Below are 14,960 nucleotides of genomic sequence, written 5' to 3' on the forward strand. Positions count from 1 at the left end.
AATTTGAGAAAAATGCGTGAATTTAGAGAAGTCACTCAACTTTTCGGAACTTCAAGCCCTTCATCTATAAAATGCATTGCCAACTCTAAAAACTAAGATCTGTGAATATAGTCTATGCTCTCCTACAAAATTACTAATTTATTCCCCTTATATAGCTGGTGCTAACCTACCTTCTGCTTTCAAGCAATCAAATGTGCATCTTTATGTCCCCTGAGGTGCAACTTCTCCTATGCCTATGTCACTTATATTTTTAGAATTCAACTTCAAAACACATTTATTACTTTCTTTACTAAATATCATATAATTCAGAGTATCCTTAAATCATAACTAACCATGAATTTTAGCACAACCATCACATAGTACAGTGTAAAATTCAATTCTTATAGAGCCCCTCATATTTTATTAAAATGCAATAGCTTTCAAATTTCCAAAAACATTAACATACCATAATTTTAACTACAAAAATGGGGACCATTAAGTGTCATGGTGGGATTACAGTTTTACATATATAGGGGTCATATCCTTTTTCTTGTTTTATATACTCAGTTCTTACCACAGTATATTAATTACAAATTGGAAAATTTTCCAGAAAGGTTTGCTGATATCTAACATGGGCTTTCTCTGACCTTATTTCAAAAGTTTGACTGGCAAACAACCTGCTAATAGATTTACTCTGCCCGTATTTTATCACCAGAAACTTTATGTACAATTTAAGGGCTGGATATTGTCTAAGGTGTTTTTTTTTTTAAAGATTTTATTTATTTATTTGACAGAGAGAAATCACAAGTAGATAGAGAAGCAGGCAGAGAGAGGCGGGGGGAAGCAGGCTCCCTGCTGAGCAGAGAGCCTGATGCGGGACTCGATCCCAGGACCCTGAGATCATGACCTGAGCCGAAGGCAGCGGCTTAACCCACTGAGCCACCCAGGTGGCCCTGTCTAAGGTGTTTAATATCTGCTTGCATTAAGTCATGTAAACAGCAAAGAGTTGGTTAACAAATTTGCATAAATACTGTTTTGCAATTTTTTTTTTTTGTCCTGATGAACTAATGCAAACTCCATCTGTCTCACAGAAGATAAAAATACCAGTTCAGATTTTCTACCTTTAACTTACTATGGATTCCTTCAGGTTGTCATGCAAATCTCATTAAATTCTACTTCACATGAAACAGGTCTCCTTACTATGGTTAGGTTCTGCAACAGCATTTTGATCTCAAACTCAGAGCTCAAGAAACGCTATATTTTATAGTGAAAACTTGGAGAACCAAATATCTAGAAGCTGGAAGAGAAAGCTAAGTAATTTTCATCCCTGCTCTAGCCGAGGTGTTTACATTCATCGTATTGACAGAGCAATCATTATAGTAAACCCAAAGGGATAAGCTGGCATCTGTCCACCTTTGAACATACAGAATTAACAAACTTATTCTGAGTTACTCAACTGAAATATTCAGAATCTCATTTCTAAGCCATGTAGTATAACACTTGGAATAACATAGAAAGACCAATCTAAGATTTTGTTAAAATATTTAATGGTTGCTATAATCCTTGCAGTTGATAACTACATACCTATCTCAGCAGAAGCACTCACCCGGCAAAAACAGAGCTATGTTAATAGAGGGGGTAAACTCTTAAAACTAGCAGTTTTAACCAGCGGCACGTGGACATTATCACAGGAATGTGAAACTTCTACAAGTAAAGGAAGCATTAACATCCAATCATTAAATGTAATCTCAAACTCCACACTCATTGTGCTCTTCATTGTGATCATGAAAAAAATCACCCTAAGGAGACATTTCACTCTTTTAATCCAGAAAAAATATAAATATGTTAAAAAATTTATACATGTGAACAATGGGGATCACTGGACCAGATATAACACCCATCTGCCCTTCTCTGAAAAACTTCTTCCAAGGCAATTATTCTGCAATGAGTTCTCTATATCCTACAATAATACAAAAGCTCAATTGCATACCACCCTATGTTATTCCACAATAAAGCTGTTCACATTTTGATAATACCAGAGTCTATTTTTTATAATGTTTAAGCAATGATCAGCCCTAGAAATTAAGCACAGTGGAATATTTTGGTTGGTTAAAGTACACACATGCACGTCATTACCTGTTAATTTTAGGAAAATGTTTATATCTCATTAGGAAATTAATAATAAATAACTCTTTCTGCTCCATTTCTCAGGGATAAATAAAATGTAGGTGTGGATTAATGTCCTTAGAACTTCTATTTATCAGAAAAATTACCTTTTGTGGTCCTAAAAATATTCCCTCCAGTAAAATTTCAGTTCCTTCCTTCTAGGTTTAATGGAGATTGCAGATCAGGTTTTATGTCTTTCCTTATCAATTTAAGAGTAACAAAACAAGGCAAAAGTACATTTTATGAAAAGTTTAACAGTTTGACACACGGCCAAAAGGAAAATGTTAAGTGTTAAAGAAATTCTCAAAATACAAGATACTCTCATAGTTAAGGAATAAAGTTATGATAACTGCTTATTAACATCAGTTACAAGAAAGATAGGAGGTACTGCAATAAATAGGAAATAGGACTTTAGAAGCAGAAATGAGGGCAACACTCCATATTCGTCCACAGACATAAAAATATGTCACATTTCTAGCTATAGTGAAGGTAATAAAATGAGTTATATTCATGCTGTGCTATAGAACCATCATATAGCATTAAGGATAATAAGCTCCCCTCTACGTATTCAATGGAATGGATTTTAAAACCAGAATATCTTAGTCAGATTTCAACACATTCTCTAGTTTTCAGGATGGTGTTTTGGAAAGCTGCATGGTGATTATAATGGTATTCCCCAATCAGAACCTGTTCACTTTGCAGACATGTACAAACAGTTTATGGAAAGCACGGTGCTGGGATATGGAGGTATGAAGATGAAAAAGACATGATCACACTTCTCAAGAAGCCTGACTCCACAGGAGAAATTTATTCACTGGGAGAACTTGACTCATTAAATAGGGGTCTAATTTGCAGGGATCAAAAGTTTTATTCAGCTCCTAGCTTTCTATTTTTTCCTCCAGAAGTGTAAAGTATTTACACAACTCATTTGGCTTCCCATAGAGCCAGAATTTGCTTACATGTTTAAGGTATGTCTGACTTTGACAAACTCTCCCATATATATCAACATAAGTGCAGCTGACTCTTGAATAATACAGGTTTAAACTGCATGGGACCACTTACGCATGGATTTTTTTCACCAATACTGTAAATGTATTTCTCTTCCTTATAATTTTCTTAATAACATTTTCATTTCTGTAGCTTACTTTATTGTAAGAGTATAGCTTATAATACGTATAATAAACAAAATATGTGTTAATTGACTGTCCATGTTATAGGTGAGGCTTCCAGTCAACAACAGGCTATTAGTAGTTAAGTTTTGGGGAAAGTCAAAGTTCTATGTGGATTTTTGACTTGCAGGGAGGGTTGGCACCTCTAACCCTGTGTTGTTTGAGGGTCAGCTGTAGATAGATACATATGCATACATATATACGCACACACATATACATATATATTTATATCCTACATCGATATCCTATTATGCCTAACTGAAAGTAAGCGGAGCCAAATTGGATTACTATGTTTAAAGTCCCTTGGCTATCCTATACATTTTGATTTTTTTTCCATTTATCACTATAACAGTCCAGAAACCAACTTCATTTACCATAAAAATTTGGAAATCATTAAGCAGGTATCTTATTATTATAAATAATTATCTTTACTCCATTAAAAATTAAATAATTCTGTGCATTTTTATTTTCTGAGGACTAGAGAAAGAGAAAGAAAATACAATGAGAATATAAGATATAATTAGAAAATTGTAATAGTATTACCAAGATCTTAATGCAGAAAGAATGGTTATTTGTATTTGAACTATCACTGTAGGTAGGAAATAATTTGGTTCTTTATTAAAATTACAACTACTTGTATTGCATCTCAACAAAACTACTGTACTCCCAAATTTAAGTATCTCTGCTAATAACGATGTTACCTTTCATAATTAAAAAATGTTCTAAATATGTCATTTTTGTTTGCTTTCTGTATGAAAGAATGGCAAGCATTAAGTATGCAACTGTATGATATACCAAAATTAATCTAATGTTTTATTGCTGACATCACAGTGAAACACTCAAATAGCTCTATAAACTAGGGTATTTTCAAAATAAATAGCATACCTGTTTTAAACTGAAATATGAACATATGCATTTATTTTCACAAGTCAAGTTTTTCTGACTGAAATCACTGAAAATTCATAGTTTTATGTTAAACAGATATTAAGCCAAGAACACTAAATAAATTTGCTGCAGCAAATCACTATTAATACTATTGCCTGTTAACATGAAGCAAAACAGATGTTTTTCTCTACAATTGTATTCCGAATATAAGCAGACAAATGCATATTATAGTTTTAATAAGCTTAAATACAAGTCAACGTTCATGCTTTGTCAAACTTTCCAGCAATTCCTAAAATGTCAACCTTAAATACTCTCTGGAAAGCAAGTTTTATTTTATCTAGTAGTTAAATATTATCTTTTATTTGGGGCCTCCCTCGCTATAAATTTAATGGAATGACCAAAACTTCACAAACGTGGTAATAATGTTGTGCTACTATAATATATGAAACTTCTCAGCTTATTTAGCTCCTCCTCCTCTTTCTGAATAAATTTGTTTGCACATATAAAAGTTCATGTCACCAAATTTATTAAAGAAGTCTGTGGTGTGTTGGGAAGAGCGTTTGATCTGGAATTACATTATTTCCAAGCCTACCTCTACAGCCCTTACTAATACTTGACTGCCACAGTGCCTTGGTCACATCATCTATAAAGTGCTCACTGCTGCTCTGGTTCCCCACGTTTTTGTGAATACCAAATAAGACTGCGTAAGGAAAAAGCCAGTCAGATGTAAAGGAAACCAACTTGCACCCTGTCTCTGCACCTAACAAAATAAACTAACCACTTGAACCGGGCTTCTTCTTTGACCCAGTAGAAAGGTATCAGCAGCAAAATCGTGTGGATTCCAGCTAATGTTCAGGATGCCTCTTACTTAAACATAAAAATCAAATCAAAACCCACTTCTTGTCCTTCCACCCTAGGTCCTACCTAACTCTCTCAGTAAATGTAATTTTTAAGTTACCCTATACTTGATCTTTCACATGGGTGCCCAATGTCGAGTGCCTTTCTGCACGGTTCTCGAAGTTTCATCCAGGGCCGGCAGCTGTAGGACCATCCCGGAGAACTTGTCAGAAATGCAGACTATTGACCCCACGCAAACCTACGACCGAATCAGGCCTGGGGCGCGGGGCCCAGCTGTGTGAGTTCGAACCCGGCCTCGGGGTGATTCTGATGCCCACGCAAGGCTGCGTGAGGATCAGCGCGGCGCGTCCCATCTGTACCCACCAAAACAGACTCCCAGGACACCTTTTCATGACTCGAAGTTGACTTTCCCTGGGCTCCGTAACAAAACATCACGCAATCCCTCCTGAGCCGAGAGCCCCGAATCCATAGAGAAGACTGAGAGGAAACCCAGAAACTTCCTACAACCCCTCAGCATCCTCCGAGGCAGCGGCCGCAGCACCGGGACCTGCCCCGCAGGGCCCCATCCCTGCCGCGCGGGAGGCGCCGGGCGCAGATCGGTGCGCGCAGCGCGCGGCCCGGCCCCTCCCTCCGCCGCGGTTACCTGCACCAGCGTCATCTGCGAGCCGAGCGCCAGGAGGATCTTCTCGGTCTTGGTGGGGTACGGGTTGTCACGGTGCTTGTAAAGCCACTGCTTGAGAGGCCGCGCCATGTCCTGCAGAGCCTGCCGCTTGTGCCTCACCTTCCCGCCGTTCTGCCTGGCCCTGGACACCGGGAGAGGAGGAGACCCCGGTGAGCTGCGCGGCCGGGCCGCCGCCCCCGGGACCCCCTGCGACCGGGGACCTCTGCGCCCGCAGCCCCGCGCCCCCGCTCCCCCCGCCCCGGGAAGGGCCGCCGCGCCCGCGTGCGGCTGCGCAGGACTTCCGGCTCGGACGCACTAGCCCGCCCCGCGCCTCCCGGCTGAGGTGAGGCAGGGGCTCGGGCCACACGAGTTCTGGGCGCGAATGTCCTTCCCTGGGCATCTCTTTTTGAAATGGCCTGGTTGTCGCAGGGGGTCATGTGGCAGTAGCCAGGGGTTAGAGGTTTAAGTGACGACGGTGAGGTGATCTGAGGGGAAGTGTGATTCGGGCTACTTAGTTCGGCGCAGCAGGGCTGTCGCCCTCTCCACGCCCGCCCGCACCCGCGCCTTTGAGCGGCTCTGGCCTCCCGGGCAGGGTCAGGCAGCCGCCAGCTCTCGAACGTTCTTTTAGGGAACTCGTGCGTGCCGCTTGGGGCTTCCCGTCGCCCGTGGTCCCAGGAAAGGTCGCCCACCGGACGGCGGGCATAAAGCAAGGGATGATGGCCGTCCCGCCGCCCTGGTTCTTGGAGCTTTTTCCTTTGATCCTCTGGAAAAAGGGGAACTTTCCAAGCAAGTGTTTGCGGAGTAAGGACGCAGAATCTTAAAAGAAAAAACCCACTCTAGGGGCCTTTTCCCGACCGAAGGAGAGTTTTTAAAGTGTGGAAAACTCCGTCGGTGAGGAAAAGCACCCTCAAAGGGGAAAGGGGTCCAAGTAGCCTGGAGCCGGACGCGGCGCGCTGCGCTCCCGGGCGGCTCCGGGAGGTGTCGCCGCGCGGCCGCCTGCGCGCCCCGCCACTCCGGGAGGCTCGCGCGCCTGCGCCGCAGCCTCCAGGACTTTTGCCTCTTTAAACACTTTGAAATGCAACTCCATCCGAAAGGACTGGTAGTAACATTTTGACGAAACCTAATCTCTATTTTACTAACCAACAACGCCGCAGAACAAGCAGCTGATGCAATCGCTCAGGTGGAGACGGCCAAGGACGGCCGCCCCTCCCCCCGCGGGGCGCTCAGGGAGCCGCCGCGACGCCTCTGCAGCCGGAGCTGCTGGCCCACCCGCGCGTTCTTGCTCCCCAGCAGCCCCTCACCCGGCTAAACCGAAACCCGGCCCGGGAGACCCGCGGCCTCCCCCTTCGGGCTCGCAGCGGGCCCAGCCGAGCCGCACGCGCGCGCGTCCAGGGCGCCCTGCGAAGAGCCGACCTTGCCAACACCTTGGCGCGGGAGGTTCGAGGCCATGGCGAGGCCCTGTCGTGACATAAGAGGGGAAGCCCACGGGGCTGGCCTGACCTGGGAAGCCCCGACTGCTTGCCCTGCCCCGTTCCTAGGCATCCTGCTCAGTCCTTTCGGCCGTGCGTCTGCACCCGTGCTCCGGGGAGGGGCAGGTAGCCCCCTGTCCTGAGGTCCAACTCTCAGGGGACAGAGGGGCAGTTCCAGGGGTGCTCAGTTTCCAGCAAGCCTCTTTGGAGCTGTCCCGATGAACCGATTCCCCTATATTTTGAGAAACTAATGCCTTAAAAGGACAATGCTCGAGACCAGGGGCGGAGACCTGCCCTCCTGGGAACTCTGGGCCCCTAACCCACGGGCCCGGGGTGCCGCTCGCACGCCTGCGCCGCACCGCTCCCACCCCTCCGGGCTGCAGGCGGGCAGGGGGCCCGGGAAGGTGAGCGTACCCTGTTCTCCGGTGTCTCAGGCCGAGGTTGTCCTTGAGGGGCGGGCCGTCCGGAATGTCCACCTCAGGGCGGGCGTGGGTACTGTCCAGGACGCCACCGTAGGGCCGGCTGCCCCGTTCCCGTTCCGGAGCGCCGCGGTCCTCAAAAAGCACGGCGCCGCTGAGCTTGTTGAAGACGATGGTGTTCATGGTGCCGGCTGGCTGGGGCTCGCCGCGCGGCCGCAGCGCCTCGAGGCCTGGCCGCCCGGAGCTCCGCAGGGCTCGGGTTCTGGGAGAAAATGATGCATTACGTTACTCGCTCAACGCTCACATCTCCATAGGTTCTGAGCCCCGGACTTGGCCAAGGCTCTGGGCTGGGGAGCCGAGGGGAGCTGCGACACCAACGCACCTGGACACTGGAACCCTTGCCTCTCCCCACCTGATCAACCCCCCCCCCCCCGCTCCCGGTCCCCGCACGCTCCCGGGACAGGTCCCTACCCTCCTCCTTGCCCTGGCGATCCAGTTCCCAAGGAACCTCAACCAAGAATAATTTCCCTGCGTGGGCAAAGGAAAGTAATTCCTAAACGAGTTCTTTTCTTGGTATAAATCTGGAAGTACTGCACTCGGGTTAGCGGAGCGGGATAGGCGCGGAGGGCGTGGGGGGGGGGGTTGTTCTTCAGTTACAACGGAAGTCTAAGCATCTCCGAGCTCCCACTCGGGTTTTAAGGAGGGGTTGGAAGGAAGGGAAATTTTGGGGCAATATGAACAACTGCATCTGCAAGTCCCGTTAATGAGTCCCAGGCCACACGGGGATTCCTGGGATTTTCATGTTTTCTAGATTCTGGATGGTTTGGCCGAAACCCCGTGCGTTCTAACTCCGGTTAAGGTCCCTGGGGGTAGGGGTGAGGGCAGGGAAAGTTAGCTGACTCCGGAGCTAGAAAGTTAGGTGGCGTCAGGGACAAATGTACCACATTGTCTCCCTCCCCGGGAGTCTTCTACCATCCCCCAGCCCGCTCCAGGATGCGCTGGGTCCGGGAGGGTCAAAGGAGCCGGAGTCCCGGGCCTCCCGGGGCCCACTGTTAGTGCTGTCCTCTTCCAAAACGCGGGTATGAGCCTTAGCTCAGAGCCCTTTCTCACCCGCCCCTTTCTGGGGTGTCGGGGAACCATTTGAAGTTGCATAGGTGTTAGTAGCGGAAGGAGGCATCACGGTCCGCGCACCACCGAGCCTGCGGCTGCCATCCTTTTACAAAGCTTTTCAGCTCACCTCCCGGGTCGCGGCGGCCGGGAGCCTCAGGCCGCAGAGCGTGGGCCTCAGGTTCAAGTCCGCACCGCCGCCGAGCAGTCGAGTTACCGCCCCCATCACCCCGCCTCGCGCCTCGGGGTAGCTCCAGTTTCTTCCCGGCCGCCTCCGCACTGCTGCCAGCGCCCCCTCACCCCGCCCCGCCCCGGCGCAGCCTGCCACACTAACACGTACAGATCTGCCTCGAAGAGCGCCCACACTTGCCAACGCCCCCTGCCCCGCCCTCCAGCCACCGCAGCAGCGGCCACGCGCGACATTTGGGGCCGTGACCATAGCGATTAAGCGACAGGTACCGTCAGTATTCGTGGGGAGGTGAAGTCAGACTTCTGCTGGCTGCCCCGTGTGCCGTAAGGCTGAGTCCTCCCACGCAGACAGGTACGTGTCTGGAGTGTGCACACAGCCTCGGCGAAAAGTGTCAAAGCAAATTTCCGTGCTTGAAGCCCCTGTTCTAAGGTCAGGACTAGCCTTGGTTCTTTTTTTTTTTTTTTTTCCTTTTTTTTTAAATCAGTGCGCTTAGTGCTTTGCGTCCATGCTGCATTATTTGTAAAACACACCCTTTTTCAGTCCCACAGTGTTTCCCCACCCCAGTCCGGTCCTCCCATATTCAACGGCGAGTTTTTCTTAGCGACTCCGCTGAAAGGTGCCTTCCCGGTTGTCCCAAGCCCACACAGAGACCGCAACCACAGACACCCGGCGCGATCTGGGTCGGCAGGCATGCCGCAGGCGCGGTGGGAGAGGGCTGCAAAGGTCCAGGAGCGGAGTCCTGACCGGAAGGGGGGGGGGTGCGTGTGAAGCTCGGTTCCTGGCCCTCATCCGGGGCCCAGGCGCAGTCCCCAGCGCTTCTTCTCTGCTCCTGTATTTCCCACTTATCCTTACCCTGTCTCGCTCCAAACTATCGCTTGGGGAGCTCCCTCCCTGCGGAACTGCCCCGCCCAACGCCCGTGAACAATTTTAAAGCCAAGGAAGAGCGGCCAGGTGGGCTCCCAGGCTCCTCGCAGACCCTCGGGCCAGCCTCGGACACCACCGGGGCGCGTGCCCACTGGACCTTGGAGGGAGGTGGGGGAAGGGCGGGGAGAGCGCCGGGGGCAGAGGGAACCAGCCGCTCGGGAGCCAGAGCCAAGTCTTGCATCCCGAGGCCCGGAGCAGGGACGCCGAGACCCGAGGGCTGTACCTGTGGCAGTGGGGCCGGCGGCCGGCGGCAGGGCGGCTGGCTCTCCCGCGTCGAGGCTAGGCGCACTCCCATCCCCGCCGCATGTTCTCGGCGCGGGCTCCAGCGCGCTCACCGCAGCCACCGCCGTCGTCTCGGCTTTATTTACCCAGACGGGCGCGCGCGGCCCGGGAACAGGAATACCGAGGCCTTCTCATGTTTCTTGACTGCCCGGCCCAGCCGGCGAACATCCTGCGGGCGCGGTATCCACGTTCCCGGGCCGGCGAGAGGAAGCCTCAGCACCCTCCCGGCCGCGGGGACTTCTGTTAACCCTCGCAGACGAGCCGCCGCTGCAAGCGCCGCCGGGGAGTCCCCGGCCAGCCCCCGGCCAGCCCCCGGCCCGCCGAGTCCTCCCCAGCGGGGCCCGGCCCTCAGATCCGCCGGCCTCTCAGGCGCAGAGCAAAAGGGGTTATTTCCTTCGCACTTAGAGGAGAAATCCGAGAAGCCGCAAGTAGCGCCCGGCTCCGGTTCTGGGAGCTGAGAAGCTGCGGTGCAAATCCCGCGTCTTAGCTGGCCCGAGAGCCGGAAAATTAACCATGCGTAGCTAGGCACGAGAGAGCATTGCGACGCTCCCTTTATTTTCCTCGCGTTTAGAGGGAGTGAAGTTAGAGCTCGGGTTTGTGCCTATAACGCGCGAGCACATTACAGGAGATGCTTGCATCCCGGGAGCTTCTTTTCTGGTGTCCCCGGGCTTCTGTGGTCCCGGCTGTCTCAAATCCAGGGACACGTTAGCCGACCGAGGCCAGCGCTGGAGAGGCTGCGCTCGCGGCGGGTCATAAGGGTGGTGGGAGGCAAGGCTGGGGCGAGGCGAGCCCAGGTGCCCAACCCACTGTGACCCAGGTAGGGAAGAGAAGGCGAGCCCTGGGCCAGGAAGCTGCAGGGAATAAGGAGGATGAAACTTGGAAGAATCCCGAGCTGGGACACAGTGCAAGGAGAGAGAATGCCTCTCAGATTCTTTTACTGATGATCGTTCCCTTTCCACTGTCACCCCAAAGAGGAGAGTAGCGAAAGCTGTGATTTAGGTGCAAGTGGAAGCTCAGTGCTCCTGGCAGCCTTGCAGATCCTTAAGGAGCCGAGCACCAAGCTGCCCGCGTTCTTGCCGTGGGCCTTGTCGCCGCAGCGACACCTTCATCTTTTTATAAGAGCGAAAGTAGATTTTCCCAAACCTGAAAGTTATGGCATCATTTGTTCTTTTCTCCTTCAAGGTGGCTGGCCAGCTCGGAGGCAGGGGCCCACCTAAGCATCTTCCTTTTATGTGGCCTAGAAGTGGTTAAATATTTACATATATTAAAACTATTATTTCCAAGACTAATCACACCTTCCAATTTTTCCATTATGTTATCTCCCAAAATACGCGACAGTAAACCAGGCAGTGGCACAACCTAAAATAGAAAAGGGCGAAGGTTTAAGTTTTTGCGCATTAGGCAGGTAAGTATCATTTGAACACATTTCCCAATGTCCTTGTTTTCCTTTATGGTATAATTTGCGGTTGGAGCGTCCGCATTTTGTCATTGGCGCTGCACTTGACTTGCTTTAGTGTGAATTCAACGTACACATCAGTCTACAGTCCTCGCTGTGGGATTTAAAGTCAGGGATACATAATAAAATCTGAGCCACAGACTTGCGGCCACTAAGCTTCACAACAACTGATAATTGATAATTCAGGGGAAGAAAGACGGATTCTCTCCTATGGTCTCTATAACTGATGGTAGTCACCAGACATTATAATGAAATCAGCTGTAAAACGCCCCTCTGACATATATTTTGATCAGCTGTGCTGGATAAAACCTACAGGCATGTATGTAGTTGCTTGCAGTTTCCTAGTACAATACTGACTCATGGAGCGGTATGCTCTAATAGAAGCTAGCCTAGGACTGCATTTACACAATTTTAAAGAGCATTTTAAATTTTAAAAGAGCTTTTAACTTTTAAAAGCTTACCTGCATTTACATAATTTTAAAGAGCATTTGGGGAACTCTGACTTAAGATATATTTACATGTAAGATGTGTTTTCTTGAAATCTGATATAAAATACACAGCAAAAAAATCTTTCTGTAAAACTTTTAAAAAATTTGATTTAGGAATAATATATAGCTTAGTTTTAAGTCACTGAAAAAGTAATGCGGAAATACTTTATAGTTTATTAAATTCCATTTTAAAATGAAAAAACAGTGAAGGGTTAATTTTAAAATGAAGTAGTATGGAGAATCCCTATGTAATATACAAATGGGCATGTATTTTGTGATAGACCAAAATTTTATTTTTCCAAGTTTCATCCTCTCTGCATTAGTGAGGTTTCTTCTTTATTTTAATCCACAGTTCAGACACAGTTATCTTTATCTTAAATTTCACCTTTTCTGAAGATGAATTTTACTGAGCTTCTAATGTTATATTCTAATCTCAGTATGTGAAATGCTGTATTATAATCCTTAGAAATAAACTTTGAGGTTTTAGAAAACTTATCAGAAGATTTAAGAGAGTGTGTAGTTTGTGGGATATAACCATTTGCAGGGAAAAGAAAAATTAGCTATAGGCCAGAAGTCAGAAAATTTGAGTCCTAATCTGAATTCTGGTTAATTTGATCTTGGTTTAGCCTATCAAATGAAGATATTAAGTTTTCCACAAGTTTTCCACAAATTTGCCATATGCTATTATTAAGATTTTTTTTAAAATGTGAAAGTAACATGTTACTGTTGCTAAAGCTAGAAAAATGTTAAGTAAGAACATTTGGCAGAAATCTTAATTCATTCTATTAGACCTGGAGTGTAGTTATAAATATAAGTAATTTTTACTTCCTAATTAAAAAAAAATAAAGCCTACATTTTAAGCATTCTGATATTTTACCAGGGAGCCTGACATTTCAGAACAAATATTGGTTAAAGTTTTTGAAAATAAGGGCTGCTTTTAAACTCTCTTTTCTAGTTATTACTTATAGGCAATGAAATAAATTACAAAGCCAGGGAATGACTGTCACTTTCCGTCCAAATGTTATAAAATACTAAATTTATGAAAAAATAGAAGGTTCACCTCACACTTGGCCAGTGTGACTTGTAGAGATACATGTTGAAATGCGTAAGTGGAACAACCGGACCAGTAGTGAAAGTCACAGCTGCAGAAACATTGTGGGCAAACCAGGAGAATCGGGGGGCCTCCCAATTTCTCACAAAACACTTGTGCTTTGATTGTAATTTAGCTTTAATTGCATGAATAACAGGATAAGTCCTCTCAGAGAGGGTCTTCTCCATAAATTCACTCACAATCAAAGGACAGAGTCTGCGTGAAAGTTCCTCTTCTGCCAGCTTCACCCAATCACGTTCCTGGGCGGCAACCACCAAGAGGTGGCCACTGCTGGTTTGATGTGTAGACTTTGACTCTTGTTTCGGTGCGTTCACATATGCGAATGCAAAAAAAACATTATAGTTAGTTTTATGACCTTCTGAAATAGATGAGACCATACCTTGTACCCTTATATAGATGTACACACTCACAGACATCCAGAATTAAACTAAAGCTTGCTTTGTCATTCAATTTCATAGGGAACTTTCATATTAGGACATATAGATGTAATACCGTATTTTTAACTGTTACGTAATGCGCCAATAATCCATTTAGCCATTCCCCATCCTCCTTGCTGCCTTTTCAGTTTTCACTATTATAAACATTAAACACCTTGTTTAGGATTATCCTAAACACCTGTTTAGGATTATTTCTGTGTAAACATTTTTTTCCAGGAATAGCTACACAGACGTAGAATTGCTGGGTTGGAGATGTGGTTTTAAAATTTTGTTGGATATTTCCAAATTTCCTTCCAACCTGTACCCCCATTCGCTGACATGCTACCACCGCATTTCTTATGTTTGGATTTCATAATGTTTGTCAGTCCAATGAGTAAAATAATGTCTTATTTTCATTTGTTTCGCTTGTTTTCCTTTGTTTTCATTTGTTTATGAGCCATTTGTATTTCTTAATTGAAGAAACATATCTTTATCAGATGCCTTGGTAATTTTATAAAGGTCCTTTATAAGTCATTTTTCCATTATATATATATGCTTTATGTATTGCAAATATGTTACCTGGTCTGACGTCTGCCTTTAGCCTATTTTGTTTTTGTCTTACAGAAGGTTTAAACTTAAATATAGGTCAATAGGTCTGCATTTTCCTTTATGAATTCTTGGTTTTGTGTCTTCCTTACAAAAGCTTTTTATAAAAAAAATTTTTCTTCCAATTCTTTTAAAAAATTGTTTTCACTTGGCTCTTTAATCCCCCTGGAATTAACCTATATATCTTGTGAGGTAGAAATGTAATTTGATTTTTTTCTTCTTCTTCAATTGAATAGCCAGTTATTCCTATGGTGTCTAATAAGGAGTTTCCCCCATTGATTTGAAATTACTTTTCTGGTACACATCGCGAATTCCTTTCCATGTGTAGATTGGTCTAAGAAGGCTTTAAGAGATGTTGCAAAACACCCAATAGACTGTAATAAATTTAATCTTCAAAATTTTAAAACCATCTTGCGCGCCAAAGACTTCCAATATTATTCTGTTTCTAATTTCAGAGCATGTCAAGTATCAAAATAGTAATATGCATGGCCTGGTTATGGTTCTAATTTAGAAGGCTAATTCAGTACTGTTCTAGGACAAAGTTGCCGTTTATTTTGTCGTCGTCCTGCTCGAAGCAGGAGAGCAGTTTCAGGCAGCCATATTCTCCAGAGTGGAGTACGGGCTGCACAGAGCTTTGCAAACACATCACATAACCAAGTGGTCACTGGCCACAAGCAATATAAGGTTAGTTGTCAAAGTGGTGAGTCCCTGCCATCCATGATTTGAAAAGTAAAATGCGTCGTCTTTTTCTTGCTCAATTCTTTATGGAAAGTG

At 46.2% G+C, this 14,960-nt stretch overlaps 1 protein-coding gene and 1 long non-coding RNA gene across 3 annotated transcripts in view; one reads left to right on the forward strand and one right to left on the reverse strand.

The window, feature by feature from the left end:
* Positions 1-10,424, reverse strand: part of MKX (mohawk homeobox) — an 85,371-nt gene extending 74,947 nt beyond the window's left edge. Inside the window, exons 1-3 of one of the 2 annotated variants that reach the window (XM_082740936.1) lie at positions 10,051-10,424; positions 7,602-7,868; positions 5,701-5,860 (exon numbers count right to left, since the gene is read on the reverse strand). In XM_082740936.1, coding sequence (XP_082597062.1) covers positions 5,701-5,860; positions 7,602-7,789 — 348 coding nt within the window. In that variant the 5' untranslated portion in view covers positions 7,790-7,868; positions 10,051-10,424. The remainder of the gene's footprint in view (positions 1-5,700; positions 5,861-7,601; positions 7,869-10,050) is intronic. The other variant, XM_082740935.1, reaches the window with a different exon arrangement.
* Positions 5,809-8,152, forward strand: LOC309869555. Its single transcript, XR_014314260.1, has 2 exons — positions 5,809-6,061; positions 7,921-8,152. It is a non-coding gene; the product is annotated as an uncharacterized lncRNA (long non-coding RNA).
* Positions 10,425-14,960: the final 4,536 nt, after the last annotated feature.

The sequence above is a fragment of the Mustela nivalis genome (assembly GCF_964662115.1).
Source record: "Mustela nivalis genome assembly, chromosome: 7".
NCBI lineage: Eukaryota > Metazoa > Chordata > Mammalia > Carnivora > Mustelidae > Mustela > Mustela nivalis.